Source organism: Peromyscus eremicus, chromosome 12 (assembly GCF_949786415.1).
Source record: "Peromyscus eremicus chromosome 12, PerEre_H2_v1, whole genome shotgun sequence".
NCBI classification, from domain to species: domain Eukaryota; kingdom Metazoa; phylum Chordata; class Mammalia; order Rodentia; family Cricetidae; genus Peromyscus; species Peromyscus eremicus.
This window is the reverse complement of record NC_081428.1, coordinates 62,381,993-62,406,884: the sequence shown is the minus strand read 5'-3', so window position 1 is coordinate 62,406,884 and position 24,892 is coordinate 62,381,993. Positions and strand designations below refer to the sequence as shown.

General features: G+C 54.6%; 1 protein-coding gene across 1 annotated transcript; it reads left to right on the top strand.

Moving 5' to 3' along the window:
- Positions 1–898: 898 nt before the first annotated feature.
- On the top strand, positions 899–21,616 carry Meltf (melanotransferrin). Its single transcript, XM_059277579.1, has 16 exons — positions 899–947; positions 2,046–2,200; positions 3,848–3,947; positions 5,885–6,067; positions 6,976–7,132; positions 8,350–8,417; positions 11,451–11,638; positions 12,202–12,382; positions 12,877–13,028; positions 14,744–14,840; positions 15,609–15,803; positions 16,560–16,716; positions 16,811–16,878; positions 18,648–18,835; positions 20,538–20,736; positions 21,240–21,616. Exons 1-16 carry the CDS (start codon positions 899–901, stop codon positions 21,317–21,319), a joined length of 2,217 nt encoding a protein of 738 aa, XP_059133562.1. The 3' UTR covers positions 21,320–21,616.
- The last annotated feature ends 3,276 nt before the right edge of the window (positions 21,617–24,892 follow it).

Genomic DNA, 24,892 nt, shown 5'->3' with positions numbered 1-24,892 from the left:
TGAGGTCAGAGTCCCAGCAGGATCCTGGGTGAACTTCCTACAGCTCTTCTGAGGACCACACCCTTCTCTCCCTTGCCTCGCCTCACCTGCCTGCGCTAGTTACTACACTTTCTGTGAGCTTTCTCCCTCCCTCCCTCCCTCCCTCCCTCCCTCCCTCCCTCTCTCCTTCCCCCCTCCTCCTCTCGCCCCCCCCCTTCTTGCCCTCTTCTCCCCTGCTCCTCTTCCCATTTCTTCCTCCTTCCTCCTTGGTCCTCGGCCCATCTTTCATAACACAATGCTGAGTCCGCTCTCCTGGACACCTGGACCTAGTGCCTTCTCTGCCACTTCCAGGGGCAGCCGGAGGCAAACTCTTCCCCTCTCTATGCCCAAGCAGAAGCAGTTGCCTAGACCCTGAGGTCCCTCCAACCAGCTGTCCCTCCCCAGACAGGCAAGTACTACATAGGTCCATCCTCCACGCCTCCAGACCCTTCGTGCATTGCGTATGAAGGGAGGAGGTGGCAGTGAATCTCGGTGACCAGCTTCCTTCCCTCCGGCTCACACTCTGACCCTCCCCCTTCTTTTCCTTCCAAATCTGAATGTGTCCCTGTCCAATAGGATGTGACACTGGGGTCCTCTAGCATAGAAGAGGATGGTTTGGAAGGCAAATCGCTGAGGACCGAGGGCCAGGGAGTAGTTGTGTCGGTTCAGCAACCTTGGACCAGCTGGGGGTGGAGGAGGCGTCAGCAGGGGGTGCCAGAGCCAAAGCCACGGCGGTGCTGACCGGCCCAGGTATCCAGTGAGGGGTGTGTCAGAGGCGTGGACTCTGCCAGGGCCACCCTTAAATAGTGGAGGCCCAGTGAGACCAAGCAGGAGAAAGCCAGTCTGGAACCCCCGGGGCCCCAGCCAATCCAATGCTGCCATGAGGCTCCTGAGCGTGGCTCCTTTGCTGCTCCTGACCCTGCACACTGGTGAGAGTGTCCCCGAGGGAGGGGAGGGTACCCAGCAGTGCTACGCTAAGCCTATGGTCCCCTCGCACCTACCAGGATGCACCACAACGTCCTGAGGGCTTCTTGGAGGAGGCAACCTTGAGTCAGGCTTCGAAAATGCGTGCCATATGTTGGGGAAGAAGTCCTGGAGTGGCCTGTCTGGTGTGGAAGGCGGGAGGGAGCTTAGGGGATGTAGCAGCCCTTATGAGGAGGAGAAAAAGAGGGGAAGGAGGAGGAAGAGAGGAGCCTTGGGGACAAGAGCTGGGTGTTCTGAGCCCTACAGCACAGGAAGGCCGTGGAATGTCCAGGTGGCGACCTTTGGTGAGGATGGAGAGCAGGATGTCAGCAAAAGGACACAGCCCTCAGACAAACAGCCCAAAGGCAATTTCCAAATGTTTCCCCGAAGTATAGGCCTCTAGAGGATCCTGGTTGCAAAGTCATCAACCCCGAGGAACTCTGGAACCCCTTCCTCTGGGCCCCTGCTGGGACGCTCCCTAGGACTCTGACCTGGACAGATCAAGGAACTCAGAAGGAAGCCCTGTGTGTCCTGCTCTGCATAGGTTGACTTCCAACACTGAATGGGGGGCTTCTCACCCGCTAATAAGTCTCCTGAAGTCACCCTTAAGGGAGCAGAAACATGAATCCACCTACTCACTCCTCAGCCTCCCTGGCTTGTGGCACATTCCCTGACAGGGACCTGACTCTGCCCCCACTGCAGAAGGCAGGCACCCACAGCTACCCACTCAGTCATGAGGTCCCGTTCTTGAGCGGAAGGGCAGGGACAGAGCTGAGGTGGGATCCTGGGCCAGTGCCCTTTTTGGAAGGGGACAAGAATTTGTTAGGCTTGGGGCCAGTGCTCACTTTCCCCAGCCTGAGCCCCAGGGCAGGGATTTTCCATGGCTGTGTAGTGGGCTGCGTTCTGAACCACCCATCTGCAAGCACAGCTTTGGCCTGCCTTTGCATCTCGCTGCCTCTCCGTGTGAATGCAAGGCTGTGTGGCAGGGAACTGGGCATACAGGCTGGTGGGGTCACCACGGGCTGGATAGGTGAGGATACGATGTCAACTGTCCTGCCCCACAGCACTCGGTGTGATGGAGGTGCGCTGGTGCACCATCTCGGATCCGGAGCAGCAGAAATGTGAAGACATGAGCAAGGCCTTCCAGGGGGCTGGCATCCAGCCTTCCCTCCTCTGCATCCAGGGCACCTCTGCTGACCACTGTGTCCAGCTCATCAAGGTGAGGCCTCTCCTTCCTGCCCGCTCCCCACCCCTGGCCCAGACAAGAGGGCTCTGACTCAGGAGGAGCACACAACAGCCCCATTCACTGGGAAAGAGGCCGGTGTCCCTCTGCCAAGGCTGGGCGATGCAATCTGGAGTTTTCCCAGCAGCAAGCTTCTGACTTTTTCCTTCCAGGTGGGAGGTGGGGGCGGGGGGGGGGGAATGGAGGGGGCTGTAGTCCAGACAGGCACCAGTGATGAAAGGAGAAAATCCTCTGGTAGAATTTTCCTTGCACAATGGCCCTGCCAGGGTGGCGACAGGGATGCTCCCCACTCATGGGGGAGGGAGCAAGCCACAGTGGCGGTCCTGGCTTATTTTTCTACTGCTGTGATAAACATCATGACCAAAAGCAACTTGGAAGGAAAAGGGTTTATTTCTTATAGTCCATCAAGAAGAGAAGTCAGGGCAGGAACTCAAGGCAGGAACCTGGAATCAGGAACTGGAGCAGAGGCCACATAGGAGTGCTGCTTATGGGCTTGCTCCTCCTGGCTTGCTCGGTTTACCTTCTTATACAACCCAGGACCACCTACCTGCCCAGGGATGCCATTCCCCACACTGTGCTGGGCCCTTCCATAGCAATCATCAACCAAGAAAAGGCTCCAACCATTAAAGGTGGCACACACCTTTAATCCCAGCACTGGGGAGGCCGAGACAGGCGGATCTCTGTGAGTTCAAGGCCAGCCTGGTCTACAGAGTGAGATCCAGGACAGCCAGGACTACACAACACAGTGAAACCCTATCTTGAAAAACCAAAAAAAAAAAAAAAAAAAAAAAGAAACAAAAAGAAAATACTCCACAGGCCAGTCTGATGGAGGTGTTTTCTCAACTGAGGTTTCCTCTTTTTAGATAACTGTAGCTTGTTTCAAGTCCAAGTCGGGGGGGTGGGGGGGTGGTTAACCAACACAGTAACTTCATAGCCCGTGATGATCACTTACTGCCATGGAGCTTTCCAGAATGAGGCTTGTAAGGTTCCATTCTAGGGTCCTGAGTAACTGTGTGAGAAAGGAAATCAAGTCTGGGTGATGGGAGACCCATTGAACTGGCATCAGCCATTCTCAGGGGCAGGACAGGTTGAGGAAGGTAGTCACCATAGGACAGGTACTGGGTCTCCATTGCAGCCTGACCCCCAACAGGCCTCTGAGAACTAATCCACTCGTGGGGCCAGCCCTGTAAGGGCAGAAGGCCACAATAATGAATGACAGTTCCTCCCAGCCTCGGTCCTGCGTGAACTCTCTTGGAGGAAAAGCCTGGTTGGGAATCGGGGCAAGAGGCTGAGGACCTCACAGTGAAGAGATACTTCTGCTCAGCTCCATCTTGCATCTTCTGGTTTTTCACTGTGTGTGTTGTCTGTTATAATCCTGTAAAATTAGTAACTAATGTTTGTAAAGAGTAAATGTGGTAAAGCCAGGTTGAATTCTGGACCTGCCAAAGGGGGAAGTCTTGGGCCCTTAGGGCAGGGCCAAGATAAGATAAGGCTCCTGGGTCAGATGCAAAAGGCATTGGTGATCTCCCCTGCTTCCTGAGGGGTTCTGGGACATCTGAGTGTCACTGAGTTCTGGCTGAATTGGCTCACAGCTGGCCTAGCTGACCCTCACTCTCTTATCAGGACCATAAAGCTGATGCCATCACCTTGGATGGAGGAGCTATTTATGAGGCAGGGAAGGAGCATGGCCTGAAGCCAGTGGTGGGTGAAGTATATGACCAAGGTAAGGGGCATTGGTTCTGGGAGAAGCAAAGATCCCACACAGAAGTCAGTCAGCAGGCCAGTCTGGCCACGTGACCCTCAAGCCCCCAGGTTGGTCACCGGCTCTGTCCACAGAACACTTCCAGGGGTCCAGGCAGAAAGCCCTCTGAGAATATCCTAGTTCTCTCTTGAAAGCTTCAGGTGGGACAGCCGGGAACATAAAAGCTGACTGAGTCTGCTCTTCTTCCTGGGTGGCCCGACAGCACCCCACACACACCCCAACTTTTGTTCACTAGGCCTTACAGAGGGGCAGTGCCATGCCTGGGGCAGGACTAGGTGGAATCCAATGTGCAGGTGCCTGGTGACCACGGTGCCCGTATGTACGCACACTTCAGTGCCCCTCTCAGAGGCAGCCTGTGGGGGATGGGAACAGGAAGGTGAGAGCTGCAGAGCCCAGCAGACCCGGAACCATGCCACAGCTGGGGCAGATTCCTCAGCCCATCCCATGTCCCATTCCAGACTCACTTACGCCAGGCTCCCTCTATTGGACATGCTCTGTGTGTCTCCCACAGCTTGACCAATGCTCAGCCTCTGCGGCTGGCGAGGCAGCAGCCACATCCTCCCATGAGCTCCCGGGCCGGGCCCTCAGGTCTTTGCAAAGAGCCTCTGAAGGGTGCCCAAGCTCTGATTCTCCTCCATGAGCCTTACCTAAGGCCTTGCCCCTCCGCTTTGCCAACCTCCGATGGGTACCTCATCCAAGTCTTCACACTTGCCAGAGAAGGCCACCGACAGCCCTGGCTCATGGGCCCCTAGCGCAGCTCTCCCTCTGGTTAACTCAGTACCCCACTGAGCACCCACTGTACCCTGGTCGGGAACGGAGTGGTGAGAAGAGACCCTGCTTCGACAGCAGGATTCAGAGAGCCGACATGCACCCCCAAACCCCAGGTCCCCACAGGGCAAGTACTGTGCGGAAAAGAAAAGGCCAGGAAGCCTACAGAGGAGGGTAGAAAGAAGAAAGCTGCAGAAGAGAGTAGAAAGAAGGCTGATGGGGCGGGGCTCCAGTGATGGGGCGGGGCTCCAGTGATGGGGCGGGGCTCCAGTGATGGGGCGGGGCTCCAGTGATGGGCCTGGTGGGAGAGGTCTTGACCACTCCAGTAACTCACGAGAGAGGCAGTACCTGATGGCTGGAAACAGCTGCTTAATTTTCTCAAACCCAGGCATGCTCTGATCATGAACATCCATGACCACACGCTGTGTGTGTATGTGGGAGACACAGAGACCGGGGTGTGTGTGTGTGTGTGTGTGTGTGTGTGTGTGTGTGTGTGTGTGTTGTATGTGACTGACCTGGTCTTCAGTCCCTGTAGATGTGCCTTTTCTGAATGGCCCCTCTCTACAGTGGGCCCAGGCGAGTCTTGTGGGGCTGCAGAGCTCACATGCCCAGAACCATTCATGGTCTTGAGTGACCTGGGGCTGCGTCACTAGCTCCTTGTGTCTCTCCACCCCCATCTCCACCCCCATCCCACCCCCACAGCTCAGCACACCATAACGTGGTTTTTCCTACTTCAGGGAGCACCCCAGCCTGCTCCCTCAGCTATCTGAGGTGCCCTCCTTCAAACCCCCACGTCCCCCTAAGGGTTTCAGCTTTTAGAAATCAAAGGCTCCCCTGACTGGAGCAAATGGAGACCCGGCAATGGCCAGATGGCTTGAGAAGGGAAGTGAGAACAGTTGAATGAATTACTGTCTGGTTCATGAGGCAGAGGAGGGGCGTGGCGGGGTAGGGGAGATCTTGTGGTATAAGAGAGCATGCCCTCCAGCTCTCTCAATGTTAGGAAACCAAGCACACGTCCAGGCAGTCATCCATACACGCATGCGCACTGAATACCATCCCGCCCAGCCTTTCCTGGAATCACCTGTGTCCTTCTCCCGGGCTGTCCGCACTCCTTACTTCTCTCTTCCTAGACGCTGGCACCTCCTATTACGCCGTGGCTGTGGTCAGGAGGAATTCCAATGTGACCATCCACACCCTGAAGGGCGCCAAGTCCTGCCACACAGGCATCAACCGGACTGTGGGCTGGAACGTGCCGATTGGCTACCTAGTGGAGAGTGGCCATCTCTCGGTGATGAGCTGCGATGTGCTCAAAGGTGAGGACCTCAGGCCCAGCTTGGGGCCTCGGGGTCAAAACCCTCCTTTCTCAGCTGAGTCTGCTCAAGTCACTCTCACGCCACGCCCCCTTGGAACCTGCAAAAGCCCCACCTCCTGGGAGAGCCTTCCCTGACTACAGCCAGAGCAGTCCCGCCCTCCACTCGGCTGGCCAGGCCTGGTGGCCTCCGTCTGAGTTTCTGGCTGGCTGGCTACTACAGAGCACATTGCCCATTCCCATGTCCCATGTGACACAGCCAGACGGAGGACCCAACCACAGCTGTAGGAAGAAAACCAAGAAGAGATGGACGTTGTGTAGGCTGGCGAGGGTGGTCTCTGTCTAGACACATGTCCCGAGCTCTACAGGATCAGACACTACATTTTCAGGACCCAGACATGCTACTGACGCCACCCACAAGCCCCCAAGTGGCTTGTGGGCCCAGCCACGGCGTAACTGACAACCTGGGAGAACACAGGGCCACAGCCTCTCAGGGTGGCTGAGGGTGGGTGGTCCACCAGTCGTGTGGGCAAGTATTTGTGGAAGCAGTGCTTCTGGGGCTCTTACCAATGATGAAGAAAAGAAAAGAAAAACCCGCAAAGTCTATGCAGACCAGTGGGTCAGACCACTTGACCACTTGGGTCTCTTCAATACTTTTCCCTCTTTTGGTAAGATTGCTGGTCACTGATTTGAAAACCCTACAGGGAAGACAGAATCCAATTTTCATCCAGTTGTCCTATGAAGACATTTAGAGAAAACATTTTATTTCCCATCCACGGCAACAGCCCCACTCGGGTCCAAGGGCCCAGTCTAGGAATACTGGTGTTTCCTCACTTGGCTCTGGAAGGTGGCTGGTGCCTCTCCTGACTTCCCAGGGTGGGGTCAGTGACCTCTCTTTGCTCCTTCCCACAGCTGTTGGTGACTATTTTGGGGGCAGCTGCGTCCCTGGAACAGGAGAAACCAGTGCCTCTGAGTCCCTCTGTCGCCTCTGCCGTGGTGACTCCTCTGGGCACAACGTGTGTGACAAGAGCCCCCTAGAGAGATACTATGACTACAGTGGGGCCTTCCGGTGAGGGGGCTGGGGCAGGGTGCAGCGAGAGAGCTAAGTGTGGGGGAAATGACGGTGTGGGCCGAGGCCTTCAAAGAGCTCTTTGTGCCGAGCTGTCCGAGTTAGTTTATAAACACGAAACCGGACGGTGCCAAGGCAGGATTTGCTCACAAAGTCAACATGTTTGGTATATTTAGAATAGGGAGGGCTCTGACCAGAGAGAATGGAAAAAGCCATCTCAGGCTGCTCCTGGGCCCCCATTCCGATGTCTGACCATCAGGGTGGGCCTTTCCTTATGCTGGTCCTGACAGGCACTTTAGCCTTTGGTGACCTAAGAGAGAGTCCAAGGGCTCATGTCTAATGCCATGAGAATCCTAGACCCTGTAGCAATCAGTCCTCAGTGTCCCCAGCTAGGATGGGGGCTTCCCGGGTGGCAAGAGAGAACAAGTTTTACCACAGAAAAAGGACAAAGTCCTTACCACCTCCCCATGTCCCTGGCTATCTGCTCCTTCTTCCTTATGCCCTCAGAGACCCCAGTGTTCTGTCCCCACCCCTGCCCCCAGTCCAGTCTACTGTGAAGACCCAAGGAGCCCCTTCACCCAGGAGTTCCCAACCTGCCTCCCATATTGGGAGAATATATGAAAGTCGAGATCCTTTTCCACTTGGGATATTTTGGTATGGCATGAAAGGCCTCTTAGACTAGTCCCCTGTGTCAGAGGAGAGTCATCTTCAAAATACCTTGGGTGTCTGGGCTTCAGACAGCAGGCCAAGGAAGGCAGCTCAGGACCTGCACTGACTGTAAGAGACCACTCATAGCTGGGCGTGGTGGCTTTAATCCCAGCACTTGGGAGGCAGAGGGAAGTACATCTCTGAGTTCAAGGCCAGCCTGGTCTACAAAGTAAATTCCAGGACAGCCAGGGCTACACAGAGAAACCCTGTCTTGAAAAGAGAGAGACAGACAGAGAGAGAGCACTCAAGCTCAGAGGAGTCCCACCCCACTTACCTTACTGTCCCACCTGACACATGATGAAGCCAGGAAGGGTCCACAACTTGGCAAAGCCACACAGCCAACAATCCGGGGGCAGGCCCCGCCCCCCAGAACGGCAGAGCTGTGAAAATATGCCTCCTAGAATCATCCCCGGCAGCCCTGGTCAAACTTCCAGGGCAGAAGATGGGTGGGCTTGAGTGGCCGGAGCAGGGGTCGCGCCCTCCCTAGGCTGGTGCCTTTTCCTACACAGGTGCCTGGCGGAAGGAGCGGGTGACGTAGCCTTTGTGAAGCACAGCACGGTGCTGGAGAACACTGATGGTGAGTGGGATGGGCCGGCCGGAGCTGCCCGGGTTGGCCTCGGATGGCAGCAAGCAGTCCGGCTGAGTGCTGCTCTGAGTCTCCCCGGGGACTCTGGACAAGCCCCCACATCTATGTACCTTAGCTCCCCACCTGCAGAAGGCGGCGGGTGGGTCTCACTGGCGACGTTCCTACTGCCTGGAGCAGCAAGGGTGGGGGCCAAGCAAGGCTCTGCTCTGAGTGGAGTTCTGTCCCCGACCACTTGAGTCTACACACCCTGCCCAAGACGCTGTGGGCTTCCCTGTCCCTTCCTGGTGGCCCCAGTGACCTGGAGAAGACTGGCCCGCTCCTGGACAGTCTCGCTGAAGATGGGTTGCCGGGATCTGTTGGTTTCATTTTGTTTTTAATTTTGTAGTAGTTGAGTTTTAGCACATTCAGCCAGACATGGTGGCTGATGCCTATGATCCCAGCAATTGGATGGCTGAGGCAGGAGGATTGCCACGAGTACTAGGATTACAGACCTGGCTGGAACTGTCCTTTAATTTGGATTTACCTGGATATCGATAAGGGTTTTTTTTTTTTCCTCCCTAAATTGAAGTAGAAATTATATGCAGCAAGATTTACTTTTTTGTTTGTTTTTGTTTTAGGGTTTTTTTGTTTTGTTTTGTCTTTGTTTTTTCCCCCAAGATAGAGTTTTTCTGTGTAGTTTTGATGCCTGTCCTGGATCTCACTCTGTAGACCAGGCTGGCCTCCAACTCACAGAGATCCATCTGGCTCTGCCTCCCGAGTGCTGGGATTAAAGGCGTGCGCCACCACCGCCCGGCTTTCCTTGTAGATTTTTAACCAATGAGTTTAACTAGGATTACTTATAGGAGCAGAGGTGAGGAGTTACTTACGGGAGTGTGGGCCCTAGTGGCTACACCACTGTGGGAAAAAACTGTTTCCTCCTCCCTCAGTAGTAATAACTGCTTATGGAATCAGGGGGGACTGGATCTTGATAGTACCTCCCACTCCATGACAATTTGATGGGTCCAATCTTGTAAAGATCTAAATGAACTGTCCTTGATACAGGCCCCAAGATGGGCTAGGCAAAGAAGAATTTGGAAGGAGGGCGAAAAATAGGGATGTGTTGAGCTTGAATCAGCATTTAATTTTTTTTTTTTAGTTTTATGTATGCATGAGTGTTTGTCCTGAATGTATGTCCGTGCATCATTTGCACACCTGGCGCCCAAGCAAGCCATAAGAGGTCATCAGATTCCCTAGAGTTGGAATTACAGTTGTGAGCCGCCATGTGGATGCTGGGAATTGAACCCGGGTCCTCTGGAAGAGCAGCCAGTGCTCTCAACTGCTGAGTTGCTGTTGTGTTTTTAAGTTTGAGCAGTAATCTAATGGTTTCTAAAGAATTAGTTGTTTAAGAAACATCTTCATGAGCCAAGGATAGTGGTGCACATCTTTAATCCCAGCATTAGGAAAGAGAAGCAGAGTGGATCTCTATGAGTTCAAGGCCAGCCTGGTCTACAGAGCGAGTTCCAAGACAGCCAGGGCTACACAGAGAGAGATCCTCCTGGAAGCTGAGAAGTAAGAATGGCGGATGGAGGCCTGAAAGGCGTGCTTGGCTCTTAGACCACAGATACTGGCAGGTTTTCAGCAGCTTAAAGTGGAGAGAGGCCAGATGTGGAGAGACGCGTTCTGTGTGATGTGAGGTTGCTCTCCGTGTCTGTGTGCTGAGTGGAAACGGCTTTGCTGGGTGTGCCTGCGGCTTGAGGGGTTGGTTTTTTGCTAGCTGTGAGTGAGAGTTCTCATGATCCCACAGGTTACCTTTGCCTTCCCACTTCCTAGCAGAGTCCCCTGGTTTGAGTTTAGAGCAGCGGTTTTTGTGGGTTGCGACCCCTTTGCGGGTCAAATGGCCCTTTCACAGGGGTCACCTAAGACCATCTGAACTATCAGATGTTTACATTACGATTCATAACAGTAACAAAATGACAGTTATGAAGTAGCAATGAAGTAATTTTATGGTTGGGGGTCACCACAGCATGAGGAATGTATTAAAGGGTCGCAGCATTAGGAAGGTTGAGGACCACTGGTTTAGCAGTTATAGGGGGATCAGTAGGTAGGACCCACTGTAGTTTGGGTCTAGTCCTTAAGATGACTTTTCATAATACTCCTGTTTAGTATTGATTGACAATCTCAGATAAATACTGTGTTTCTGTTAAGGAATGTGTGAAATTGGGAATAGAGATGGCTCAGCAGTTGAGCACTTACTCCTCTTCCAGAGGACCTGAGTTTAAGTCCCAACACAGGCATCAATCAATTTACAAGCACTGTAGCTCCAGGGAATCTGATGCCCTCTTTAGGCCTCCGCGGAGAACTATACACACTCACATACACTCACACAGACACGAATAGATGCAAACAAAAGTATAAATAAATCTGCAGAAAGGAAACACGGACTTTATAAAAACAATGCGGAAAATATAGAGATAGTTGAAAAAGCAGTGTGCAAAATTAACTATGTGCTTAATTATGTTCAAGGTGTTAGAAAAGAGAAATAGAAGGTGAATTAGAAAAGAGACCTTAAGGGGGAATAAACCAAAATAGTAACATTTGGCGCTTTGGGCAAAGATTGGAGGATTATCCTTCTCCCTCGGGGCCACAGCTCTGGGGATTCTGCCAGGTGACTCACTGTGTCTTCTGCACCCTGTCCCCTGCTCCTTTCCCCTCCCCCCTGTCCCTACCCCTGTCTTCTTTGCTACATTTAGCTCTCTCACGCTAAGCAGCTCTGGTTTCTTACTCCTCTTGTCATGGGTAAGTGGCCAGGTTTGTGTGTGTTCTGTTGTGGCACGCTACCTCACATTTATCTCAGTTGTGAAAGGAAATTGTGAGAGGTAGAAAGTGTACATCCAAGGCGGTGTGTGTAGCTGAAGGGCTTTCATTGTGAGTGCTAGATTCCCACCACCAAAATGCCCAGCCTCCTCCAGACCCCTCTCCTGTCCCCCACTGCCCTTCCTACCCTCTGTGAGCACAGGAACTGACTCCCCAGTTCCCACCTTCCAGGGAAAACCCTGCCGTCCTGGGGCAAGGCGCTGATGTCACAGGACTTCCAGCTACTGTGCAGGGACGGCAGCCGGGCTGATGTCACTGAGTGGAGACGATGCCACCTGGCCCGGGTGCCTGCGCACGCCGTGGTGGTCAGGGATGACATGAATGGGGACCTCATATTCCAACTGCTCAGTGAAGGCCAGGTGAGGAGGGATGCTGTGCCCTGAAAGCTCCCAGGTAGCCCCGGCCCCTTCGGGTGGAGGGTGGGGACTCGGGGCTAAGGTCTGGAAGGACTCCACCTGGAACAGACCTAATGGGACCAGCAGCCAAGTCAGTGTGAAATGGAGAGCACTTTGCAAGCAGGCAGGGATGGCCAGAGAATGGGCACCCCTCAGTGGATGCCCCTCCTACATGTGCCTCTGAAGAGCAAAGCCACCACCTATGGGCAAATAAGATGGCAGCTGCCATTGCTTAACTGGCAAACAGTGTTTGGCAGAGACCATGCTACATCAGTCACTGCCCAGGATTACTTGTGCTCGTAAGCATCTAAACCTGGGCCACGAGCCCTGTGCTCAAACAGTGGGGTTTGATGAGGCAGAAGCAGAGGGGTGCGGAGGGAGCAGAGGGTCGGGGAAGGCAATGCGGAGAACTGGCAGATTGGGCACCCAGCCTGAGGCTGCAGGAAGAGGTTCAGGTGACTGAACTTGGGAGGATGGGATGTAGCCCGCAATCCCCTCACCACCCTGCTTCTACCCTTGACACGCAGAGTCTGTTCGGCCATGAGACCAGCAGCTTCCAGATGTTCAGCTCCGAGGCCTACGGCCAGAAGAACTTGCTGTTCAAAGACTCCACCTTGGAGCTTGTGCCCATTGCCACACAGAACTACGAGGCCTGGCTGGGCCAGGAGTACCTGCACGCCATGAAGGGTCTGCTGTGTGACCCCAACCGTGAGTTCTCCGGTCCCTGCCCTTCCAGCGGCATCCCTTCCTAAGCAACGTGTCAGGATTCTGTCTGTATGAGGCTGCCAGGCAGGACACCTACCCGGGCAGTCTGGAGTGTGCCTGTGGCCCCTGTAGTCACTTCTACCTCAGGTTTGGGGAGGAAGCAGTCCTGTAGTTGTGTGACCTGTGGAACCCTGGGAGAGCTTCCAGGGTCTGGGACCCAGGCCATCAGAGCCTGTTTTAGAATGATTCAGAACTGTCAACTCTCACTCCATAGCCTCCTGCTCCTCCTTCGTCACCTTATGGGCTCAGGTGTTATCTCTTGTCTAGAGTAATGCAGGAGCCTATAAGCGGGCTCCCGGCCTCCAGCCCTCATCCCTATGGCCAAGGAAACAGCAAGCCAGACTGAGTTCAATACACAGCAGCCAGGCTGCCTCAAGCATCTCTGGCTTGAAAGGCTTCCTGGTGAAGAACCTGCCCCCATGTGTACCCTTCCACAGGGCTGCCCCCCTACCTACGCTGGTGCGTGCTGTCTACACCCGAGATCCAAAAGTGCGGAGATATGGCTGTGGCCTTCAGCCGGCAGAGATTGAAGCCAGAGATCCAGTGTGTGTCGGCTGAGTCCACTGAGCACTGCATGGAACAGATCCAGGTGGAGTGGGCCAGGGAGGAGGCAGCTGCAGTACCTGGCATGGTCCTTATCTCCCATCCCAATGCACGGTGGCGGGGGTGGAGGGGGAGGCTGTGACCAACTCACAGGGGGAGGGAAGAAGAAAGAACACAGTTGATTGGGAGCAGACCTTTGGTCTGAGAAAGTCTCCCTCCCTTCAGTTTCCCCTGTACATGGCGAGAGTGGGAGATTGTCCTTCGCTGGAGTTTCTGGGGCAGCCCACACTCAGTAGATTTCACTGTGTTTGGAGATCTAGTGTGCAAAAAATTTCTAGTAGGAATGTCTGAAAACCAAGCATCCTCCATATAAAGAGATAGAAAGAATGTGTGGTGTTTCTTTCTACTGCATTTGGTTTTAGTCTTTGCCCTGAGCACGTTCTATGATCCATTCAGGGGCATTGGCACCCACTGATCCACAGTGAAAACCCCAGCCCTTGCTCAGAGCCCATCCAGTCCGTCCTCCTGGCTTCTTTGGTTGGAGACTAAGGCAAAGGGAGGCTGGGAGGAGAGGGTGTCTCTGTCCTGGTGCCTGGCAGACTGGCCTTCGTCTGGGTAGCTCTTTCCAAATGCCACAGCACAAAGAGATTGGAAGGGCAGGGTCAGCTGTCTCTCAGCTGGAGACGCCTCCACTCAGCCTCAGAGGGGCATAGCAGAGAAAGGGGCACCCAGGCCTGTGGAGAGCGGAGCAGAGTCTGCCCCAGGCCCCCTCAGAAGCTCAGCAAGAGGCCCCAGTGAGCCTGAGTTCTAGCTTCCCAGACTCTGGAGCTGGTGTCCAGTGTGGCGTTCACCTCTCTAGTCTGAGGTCCACAGTGAGTGGGCCCTGGGGCTGTGGGTTCAGGCTGTGTCCTCCTTGGTATCACAGAAGTGTGAGGAACTCTGAGTAAACAGAAAGCCCTTAGAGAGACACCCACCAGGATGAATGTCTGCTGCCTCACTGTTACCTCCTCACACCTGTGGGCTATATAGTGTGGGGGTACCCTCATGGGGTGCCGGACCCCTCTTTCTCCAGCCTGGCCCTTCTCTTGGGGTGTATCATATTCCTGTGGCTTTATTGCCACGTAACCCCTTTCTGGGATGCTAGCTACCTAGGCTAGGATCAGAAGGCTCCAGAACGGGCAGGTGGGGTAGGGCGTAGGTGACTGGAAGGAAAGGTCCAGGGTAGCTGGACAGAAGAGACGCCTGCCGCCTTCTCGGACAGGATCTGCCCCTAACACTCAAGGAAAATCCTCCTGAGGCCCCAGAATTGTCACCTTCTCGTCTCTGGGCCATTCTGCCATTGCAGGTATATCTTGTCCTTGCAATGTGCCATCCGCTGAGGAGTGCTGAAAGACCTCAGGCCTCTGGGAGATGGCAGTCCCCTGGGACCAAGCAGGGATTCAGGAGTCTCAGCAGCCATGTTCTCAAAAACTATGTTGGCAGGAGCTGGGGTGCCGCCCCGGCCCCCCCCACACACACACACCTGTACTGGCTGCCCTTAGCCCTCCATCTGCCCAGCAGCTCTGGGCCTGGCATCTTCACGAGTACGGGAAGGGACGGACGGGGTAGGAACAAAATGGGATTCTCCCAACCAGGGTGACTCCCAAAGGAAGAGAGGCAGAGCTCACAAACCACTCTTTCCCCCAAGAGGGGAAAAGGCCTGCCATTTCCGGGGGTTCCTGCCATCCGGAAGCATACTGCGGCTCTCTCTGTCCCCTGCAGGTGGGGTATATTGATGCAGTGTCCCTGACAGGAGAGGACATCTACACAGCAGGGAAGGTGTACGGCCTGGTCCCGGCCGCCGGGGAGCTGTATGCCGGTGAGTGTACCTGCCCCTGTCTGGTGGCCCATTCTTTTATAACTCTGAAATCATTTTGAGACCCTAAATCATTTTGAGACCCTCCAGCTTCCTCTCGATGCCTCTTCTCTGGGCCTCGTCTCTGTCGTGAAGCGAGCCCCTCCTACCCCAGGCCTCAGTTAGCAGTCTGAGCAATGCACACCTCTAACGTGTCTGAAAACTTTCTGGGTAGGGTCCGTAGTCTTTGCAGAGCCCAGCCGGTCTCTGTTACATATTCTTCGGATTTTTAAATTCCTGTTAGCAACTATAAAAGCCCTTCTTACCAGCCGACCACAGTTTGCAAGGGTGTCCTTGGCCTCTCCCTGACATTACGTGGAGCCCTCTGCCTATTTACTCAGTCACACCTTCTTGGTGGCTTGGGGCTTGAGTTTGTCCTTGGTCCTCTTGAGGACTGACCTTGGGACATTTGGTCCCTTCCACTTGGCTGTGAGAAATCTCTGGGCTTAGGAAATGTGTCTAAAGGCTTCAGCCGCGCTTGCTTTTCTCCCCAAAAGTGAGAATAATACCACCTGGGTGTGAGGAAGATCATGGGTAAGGGCTCCTGGGGTGCTTCAGCCGGGTGAAGAGTGGAGACACCAGCTGCTCGCTAAGGGTCCTGGGACATCAGCCTGGGCACCCCCAAGCCTGTGGGGTACCCACAAGATGAGACAGAGAAACAGGAGAGGACGGTTGAGGCATGGATCACAGCTCTGATAAAGGACCCCTTTCAAGATGTCCATCTCCCTGCAGAGGAGGACAGGAGCAACTCCTACTTTGTGGTGGCGGTGGTGAGGCGGGACAGCTCCTACTCCTTCACCTTGGATGAGCTACGCAGCAAGCGCTCCTGCCACCCAGGCTTGGGCAGTCCTGCGGGCTGGGATGTGCCCATAGGCTCCCTCATCCAGCGGGGCTTCATCCGGCCCAAGGACTGTGATGTCCTCACAGGTACCTCCCTCTAAGGGACACAGATCCCGAGGCTCTTCGGGATCCGATGGGGAGATGGTCAGCTCTGAGGGTCGGGAGCCTGTGAATCCACCCTAACAGGTCTTGTTCTTGACATGGTCCTGAGAGCTGTACCCCAACACACACACACACACACACACACACGCACGCACGCACGCACGCACGCACACACACACACACACACACACGCATGCACGCACGCACACATACACACACGCACGCACGCGTGCACACACACACGCACACACACACACATACACACATGCACACATACACACACACACACACACACACACACACACACGCACACACGCACACGCACACACATACACAGCTTCATGGCATGGCTAAGTATTCCAGACACTCAATCCGAGTAGAATCTACACTGGCCAACACAGGTATATGGGAACGAGAATGGGCCTGGGTGGCCCCCACACCTAGCAGCCCCTCACGTTTGAAGACCTTGTTAGAAAGTGCTTCAGTGTTCCACGTGCTAAGATGAGAACACAATAAGAAATGTCTGCTAGCTGCCCGCCATGTGTCTCCTGCAAATCTCTCCCCACAGCCTCACAGTCCAAAGCCAGTGAGGTCCTTAAGCTGACTGGCCACACTCCTCTCTCCTGGCCCAGGCCAGCGGGCTGGGGGAGGGGCTGCAGCCTGCCCTTCTCCCCCCTGGTGGCTCTCTTTCTGCGGGGGGGGGGGGGGGGCCCTCATCCCATCCTTTCCCTTCGGCCCCAGCGGTCAGCGAGTTCTTCAATGGCAGCTGTGTGCCCGTAAACAACCCGAGGAACTACCCTTCCTCGCTGTGTGCGCTCTGCGTGGGGGATGAGAATGGCCGCAACAGGTGTGTGGGAAGCAGCCAGGAGAGGTACTACGGCTACAACGGGGCCTTCAGGTACTTGGTGGCAGCTGTCGGGCAGGGGGGGTCTTCTGGCCTGGCTCCCCAGCGGGACATTCCTTCTGACGTCTGCCCTGCTCTCCTGTGACAGGTGCCTTGCAGAGAAGGCAGGGGATGTCGCCTTTGTCAAGCATACAACGGTCTTTGAGAATACAAATGGTATACGAGGGGGGCTTGGGCCGGAGCAAAGGCGGGTGGGAGGGAGGGAGGCTGTTCTTGGTCCAAAACAACCCAGGCATAGGGCTTTGCTGGGTTTGGAGACCGAGCAGCACCCAGGAGAGACTGAGTCTGGAAGGTTCTGCTGGGGATGCCTTCTTTTGGTCCAGAATTCAAGTTCACATCCCACTGCAATGTGGTAACTGCATCTCAGCCCCTCTGCAGGTATTTATTGGGGCGCTGAAGCCTGTGTGGGAGGGGGGGTTGCAAGACCTCTCCTCTGGTCACTGGTCACGAGCAGGTCAGTGCCCTGTGCAAGGAAATCCACTCAAGTCGCACTAAGACAGGGCCCAGCCAGGTTCATCACAGAAACCATTACGTTTCCCGGAGTCACTCTCCCAGTCTCCACTGGGGCAGAAGAGTCCCCAGGACCCCAAAAGCTACATCCAAGATCCTGAGTCCAGTGCCTCTCACCTTCCATCACCCCGCACCCAGGTGGAGAAGCCACACCTGTGTTAAAAGCTGGGGCTGAGCCCACAGCACTTTATGCTTGTACTTTGCACCTACCTGCTGTGCCCCAGACCTTGGCATCCCCCAAAACCAGGCTCAGTCATCTTCACCTTTCCACTGTCTGCTCAGAGACACAGCTCAGGGGGCACAGCTGTGGCCCAGAAGGCAAGTAAGACACATAGGAAAAACATCAGTATTTCAAAATTCAGATTCCAGTCCCCGGAGGCCACTGAGGTCACAGGACTCCGCCCCAGCCGAGCTGGAGAAAGCCCTCCCTGTTGCTATAGCCCCGCTTCCTTGCCCAACTGCCACCTAGAACCTCAGGTCCCCCCTTCCAGGGAAGGGAGCTGGCCTCCCCACATGAGCCTGACAGCCCTGCCTAGTCCCCCAAACCTGGCAGTGTTGGAGAGGGCTGTGGGAGATTTGGCTGCCACGACACACCTGTCCCCCCCCCCCCCCCCCCCCCCCCCCCCCCCCCGCCCAGGGTGCTGTTTTATCTTTAGCTCCATGTGGAACCCGCTTGCTCGGTGTTCCTTCTGGAAAGAGAAGAGGGTGGATGCTAAGTGAACGCCTAAGACAAAAAAAAAAAAAAAAAAACCCGATGTGACTCCCCAGGGTGTCGGCTTCTGGGAAGCTCTGAGCCCAGGCACTTGCTTCAGCATCACAAGTGCTGGTTGGAAATGCAGATTCCTGCCTCGCCCCAAGATCTGCAAAGTGAGGTTCTTCTTCACAGGCAGTAGTGTCCCTTGGAACTGTGTTTTACACCCATGGGTGGCGTCAGACCCTCTGCGTTCTGAGAACTTAGCTTTCGAGGTCACCCGTGCCCAGGCTCAAGGGCATAACCCACAGATAGGACTTCTTGCTTGGGAGGGAAAGTCAGGAAGATACCGAGATTTGGCGTTGCAGCACACTCCCGTAATCCTAGCACTCTGCAGGCTGAGGCAGGAGGATCATAGTTTGAGGCCAGCTTAGGCTATATTGCAAGACCCTGTCCCCCCCCCAAAAAAAAATTAGGAGCCCTGGTTTTGTCATCTGTAAAGTGGAGGTGATAATGCCAACGCTGCCCTGTCACAGGCAGTGGCTGTAACCCACGCCTGTCCCATTGACCACTCCTCCTCATCACATTCGCCCAGCTGGGTTCTGTCACTCCTGTGACAGAGCAGAGCACAGCGTCTGGGAAGCATTCTAGACACCACCACCTCCTCTGACGAAGGGTCTCATGGATTCTCTCCCACTTCTTCCCACCCCACGCCATCTCCCAGGCCACAACCCTGAGCCCTGGGCTGCTCACCTCAGGTCGCAAGACTATGAGCTACTGTGCCCCAATGGGGCCCGGGCTGAAGTAAGCCAGTACCAAGCCTGCAACCTGGCACAGATACCATCCCAAGCTGTCATGGTTCATCCAGACACAAACATCTTCACTGTGTATGGACTCCTGGACAAGGCCCAGGTGAGCCAAGCTGGAGGGACCTCAGAGGGTGGGCAGCAGTGGTGAGCCAAGCCCCTAGGTGGCCTCTGCCTACCTTCACAAGAAACTGAGGCAGCTAGGCAACAATTGTATGATTTTCACCAACAGACTGGGCCGTTTTCACCAACAGACAAACGTGCTGTTTCACCATCTACAAGTAGCAAACGAACCCTCCTGGCCTCATATCTCTGATAATTACAGCCCCACTCCTTGCTCCTGCTGTTACTGTTGTGTGGCCCTGGTAGTTCAAACCTAGAGCCTCATACGTGCCCGGGAAAGTGCCCCTCCACTCCCTTGGAGAGCAAAACGCCTCCAAAGCTGTCTCCACCCTGTGGCCAATCAGTCCCTCTCCTGGGCTCTCTTGGAGGTCACACTACTCTGGGCAACCTTTTCTAGGTCCCTGAAACTGCTCTTGTCATGGGCACCGTGACCCATGTGGCGGGATCCAAGGGTCACTTCCTAGGACCTTCTTGCTCCTGAGCTCACAGCAGCGTTGGCTGAAGCTGCCTCCCCCTGAGCCTCCCCCTCCTCTTGGAATCACTTTCTCATTGGTTCTCAGGTCCCCACACCAGACGGGCTCTCCTCCCAGCTCCGTTTATTAGGCTGAATGTGCCCTCTTTTTTTTTTTTTTTTTTTTTTTTTTGGTTTTTTTCGAGACAGGGTTTCTCTGTGTAGCTTTGCGCCTTTCCTGGAACTCACTTGGTAGCCCAGGCTGGCCTCGAACTCACAGAGATCTGCCTGGCTCTGCCTCCCGAGTGCTGGGATTAAAGGCGTGCGCCACCACCGCCCGGCAATGTGCCCTCTTTTGGCCCACCAGAACCATAGACTGAACTGTTTCTAAACTTTGGAATTGGATGTACTCTGTCCCAAGAGCAGCTCCTCCAAGCCGTGGCTCCCCCCGACTGGTCCCTCATGCTCTCTGAAGTGGGGACGAAGACTGTGTGGGTGTACATTTTTCTGAGATAGTAGATAGCTTCAGGAGAATTTACAAGTTCCCTCCAAAAGGACTGATGGCCATGGCCACTTCCTCCTTGGCCCTTGATTGTTACTTAACAGTGGACACACGGTGTGCATAAACAGCTTCTGAGTCCTAGGATTATGAGCATAGACCACCACGCCTGGCTGTATGTACAGCTTCTGCCATTGTGTGTCTCATCTTCCTCTAGCACTTTGGAGCTGTCCAACAAACATTCCCTCCAAGGAGTCCCATCAGGGAAGCAAGTAGCAGGGTCACACCCCCCCCCAGGGACACTGATGGGGGGGTTAGTAGTGACATCATCAGCTCCCTATCTTCTTAGTCCTGGTGACGGAACAAAGGCCTCTCTCTGTGAGATTGTCTTGGCTCATTGGAAAGGACGCCCGTAAGATTGACGGGAAAGCATTGCCAAAAAGATTGAGAACTGCTGAGAGCGGGCCTAGCCAAGCCCTGACTCACCACGTCTGCACCATCTCTCAGTTCTGGGTCCTTCTTGCTCTAAACCTCACACTTCAGTTCTGCATTCAACAACCGGTCGGGTGGGACATATCTGGCTGTCTGTGGACGGTGTCTCTATGCAAAGCTTCCCTGTCAGTGGTTAAGTAGGTGATTTCTGCTGAAAGACTTGGTGCCCTGAAATGCTTGCTCCTGGGGACCCCTGTGATTTTCCGTAAGCCCACACCTAGCAGTTGCTTTTGTTATTTCCAGGACCTGTTTGGAGATGACCACAACCAGAATGGGTTCCAAATGTTCGATTCCTCCAAATACCACAGCCAAGACCTGCTTTTCAAAGACGCTACAGTACGAGCAATACCCGTTGGGAAGAAAACCACATACCTGGAATGGCTGGGTCCTGACTACGTGGTGGCCCTGGAGGGGATGTTGTCTCAGCAATGCTCAGGTGCAGGTAGGGGAGCAGGCCTTCTGTGCCAACACTTGTGATGGGCCCCGAGATACCCCCATTTCCACTGGGGGTGTGGAATTAAAACTTTGAGGAAGCTGAAGGGTATCCCAGGCCTGGGTGAGGCAGAGGAAGACGTCCCTATTTCATACACTATCAAGGTGAAGTATCCCAGGAAAGTCCAAACAGGGAGGCTTTGCAGATAACCGAGTCAGGAGCTTTGGCCTGTCACCCAAATAGACCAGGATCATGAACATAAATGCTGGAAAAGATAGTCCTTGGTGGATCTGAGGTAAAGGCATAAATATGCATGCAGCATAATTTGGAAGGAAATGCATATGTAAGGAAACCGGGGAAAGGCAAGATTGTCGTGGGGCAGAAAAGAGACTGGAGCTAGCGGAGCACACAGAAATAGCGCTGCCTGTGTGTGAGCACCAAGCTGGCCCTCCCACAGGCCTGGTGCTTCCAGCCTTAACTACCTGTCATCCCCCCCCCTCCCCCACCCCCAGTGGCCGTGGTGCACCGAGTCCCCCTGCTGTCCCTGCTCCTGCTGGGCCTGGCTGCAGGCCTCCTCCCGCACGTTCTCTGAACAGTGGCTGCTGCAGGCGGCAGCCTGAGCGGGGGAAAGCTACAGAGTCCAACCCAAGAAACCTGGAAATCAGCTAACCCTGCAGGAGAGCGCGGGATGCAAGAGGCAAGGTGAGGTCTCTCATACACAGCCCTCGGATGTGCGAGTCGAACCCAAAGAGAAATTTCTGGAATCAGGATGATTGTGAAGGCCAAGTCTTCCCAGCTGCCCGGAGCCCTCGGTACCTGAGGCGACTGGCGAGCAGCCCAGTCATGCCTCCCACGCTGGCGCTGGCGGCGCCTGCAGCAAACCTGTGCCTCCCACCTGGAGCCCTCCGGGCTGGCTGGGGGAAAAAAAAAGGAGACCGGTTGCCATGGCAACCGTGGAGCGGCTTCCCACACCAGCCTCTCCGCCAGTCGCCCCGGGGAGGTGTCAAGGCAGGGGGCCCACCACCGACCTGGAGGACCTCAGTGGCACACTCCCACCCCTCAGCCCCTGCTCTCGCTGCCCAACTGCTCTCTCCTGAGGACATTTGCCCACCACGGCTCAGAGGAGCCCTCCTCAGAGGAGCAAGGTGGCTGAGCACCGGAACCTTCTGTGACACCAAGGAGCCCACCCAACCCTCGGGAGAGCAGATTCTACCAGAGCGGGATAGGAGAAAGGCCAGAACTGGACTGTGGAGATGAAGTCCTGTAGGAAACCTCAGATGAAGGAATGCTCCCCCAGAAGAATGTTAGTGGGTGAGGAGCTTGATGCAGGGTGGGATCTCTCCTGCTTAGCAGTTCCTGTGTAGGACCTGCCTGCCCTGCCTGGACCTCACTGCATAGTGGGATGCTTCCTAGAATCCACTGTTCCCTCCTCTGGGGTCCATCTCAACATTATCTTCCTCTCTGCCTCACTGTGCCCCTTGCCCCCCATCAACACACACACACACACACACACACACACACACACACACACACACACCCCTTGTCTGTGTGGGAGCATTTCTATACCTTGTCTGAAGGAGCATGGGCTAGCCCAGAGTCAGCCCCTGTGATGAGCTGGGCCTGAGGAACACACCCGAGCCACGGGGTTGGCAAGAGCCCTGGCTTCCCCACCTAACCCGGCACCTGGCATCGAAGGGCCCCTGATTCCTGCACACCGTGAGAGTCAACAGAAAGTCTAGAGATGACCCTCTCTCCACTCCATTTTGCCATTGTTCTCTTAAGAGCCAGAAAAAGTTTTCCAGAGCTACCAGCTTTTACTCCAAATTTTTGTTCCTGTAAAATAATAAAAAGAAGAAATAGGAGCAAGCAGCCCTTGTCAGCCCTGGAAGCAGCGTAGGCCTGGAGTTATTTGTGTACTGGTCTGTGTGGGGGGCCTCAGGATGCTGATGACAGGCCCAGGTTCCCAGTGGCTCGCCCCCACCTGTGGGCGATGGACAGATCCTTTCTATCTCTCGGCAGTAGAGAAGGGCCCTGGCAGTGTCCCAGCCGGAGTCACACCTTCCTGGGGAATCTCGGTCACCACGCTGCTTTGGAGAGCAAGCCCCTCCATCACCATAAGACAGAGCCATTCATTCATTCTGCTCTGACCTGGGGATTGATATTTTTCTTAAAGGAGACTTTGGAAGTGAGAAATGTATTCTGTGTGGGCGATCGTGCTGCCCAAAGTGTGATGTCTGTGCCGTGTGCCTCGCAGGTGTGACTTCCAAGAGTGTTGTGCAAATGACGTCTGATTGCCAAGGGCCATTGCTGTGTTAGTGCTAAAGAAAGACACTGGCTCCTTTTTAAATAAAGCCAAGCATCCCTGCGTATGCAGAGGCTTGGGTTGTGATGGAGTCTATGCGTCCGCCAATGGCTCAATTGTTTCCTTTGTTGCTCAAAAGCCTACCTGCCTTACCCAAGATGGCACAGATCATTTAGTGCCCCGTTGACTGGAAGCCAGAGTCAGGGACCACTCTGCGCTCCAGCCATTGCGGCCTCTGTTAGCTTCTCCATCTGGACCGGTTCTCTGGCCCCCGCAATGCCTCAGCCATCCCCATCCCTGGCTCATGCCAGCTGCCTCCACCCCCTCAGCCTCTTGGGTGTCCACTTCTCTGGGGACTGGATGCCGAGGAGGATGAGAACATCCCTGCTGCCCCTGCCCTGTATCGACAGAATAAGCTGCCCACACCTTATCTTTGGCAAGCTCCCTGTTAACTCATTGGTGGGGGAGAAGGCCCACAGTTCTCGAAGTGGGCCCTTCTGGCCTGGACTGAAACTCAGAACGGGCTTTATGCTCCTCTCTCTCATGGTGATGGCCCTTTACCATGTAAATCTAGAGTTTGAGGCCAGCCATATATAAAAACACTTTAGCTAGGTGTGGTCCCACTCCGGATTTAGAAAACAGAGCCAGAAAAATCGGAAGTTTGAGGCCAGTGAGGGGTATACAGCCAGACTCTGTCTCAAAACAAACAAAATCAAGAAAAGTCAGTTTTCACAGCCTGAACTGAAGGACAGAGGGCTAGGTAGTCTCCCTCATTTCTTCTTTCCCAGCAGCCTTTGGCATGGCTGCTGTGGGGGCAGAAGCAGTCTCAGGGCTGGGAGTCACTGCACTTGGGGACTCTTACACTCAGAGCCTGACTGTTACATAACCCAGAGGCCTTGTTGAACAAACTGCTGCATCCTGCTGCTCATGTTCCACAGGTCTGGGGTAGGGACTGAGAGTGTGTATTTCTGACACATGTCTAGCTGATGCTGTGGGGTAGGCTTCCTCACCCTGAAGACCGTGGTTAGAGGCAATGTGAGCTGACATTGGTTGAGGCCGTTCAGCAGGTACCTGCCCCACCAGTGCCTAGGGCTTCGATCAGGAGGATGAGTCATCGAAAGGCCATTGTGCAATAAGCTGGGTCTTACCTGGAGAAAGACTGTGGCTTCTGCAGTATCCTGTGGGGGGAGGCGGGATGTACTGAAAGACACCATCACCTAGCTGTGGACTCCAACAAGCCAGCTGCAAGGGACAGCCTCCAGCCACCTGCCTCCTGCCAGCCACTGACTCTTCCCTCCAGCCTGTAGGAAGATGAGAGAACCCAAAGGTTCACCAGGGAGGGGTGTCTGTGCTCAGACTACTCCTTATTCTCCTTAGCTTCTGAAGTCCCCAGAAACCTGCAGCTCAAACGTGATATTCTCTGCTGTGCCCACCATTGAGACATGGGGTCAAAGAGAAGAAAAAGCCCAGTGGCTTGCTGAACCGAGTGTCCTTAGCCAAGACCTCATCCAAGCAACCTCACTGGCTAACTTCCCTGGTCACCTGATTCCTTCTCTCATCTTCCTTCTAGCAGAACCTGATTACTTCTGGTCTATGGCCATATACCCAGCTAAACTATCCACTTAGTCAGGCCTGCTGACATGGTCCTGTAAGCCCATTTACTCACAAGGTTGGGGTGGGAAGTTCGAAAGTTCAAGGCCTGCCCCTGTTGTAGATTAAGTTCAGGGCCAGTCTGTACACATTAACAAGACCCTGGTTCAAAACGTAAAGTAAAAAGGGCCCTAGGGGGCTGTGTAGCTCTTCAGTAGAACCCTTGCTTAGATGCACAAAGTCCCAAGTTCATTCCCCAGTGTAGAAAATATT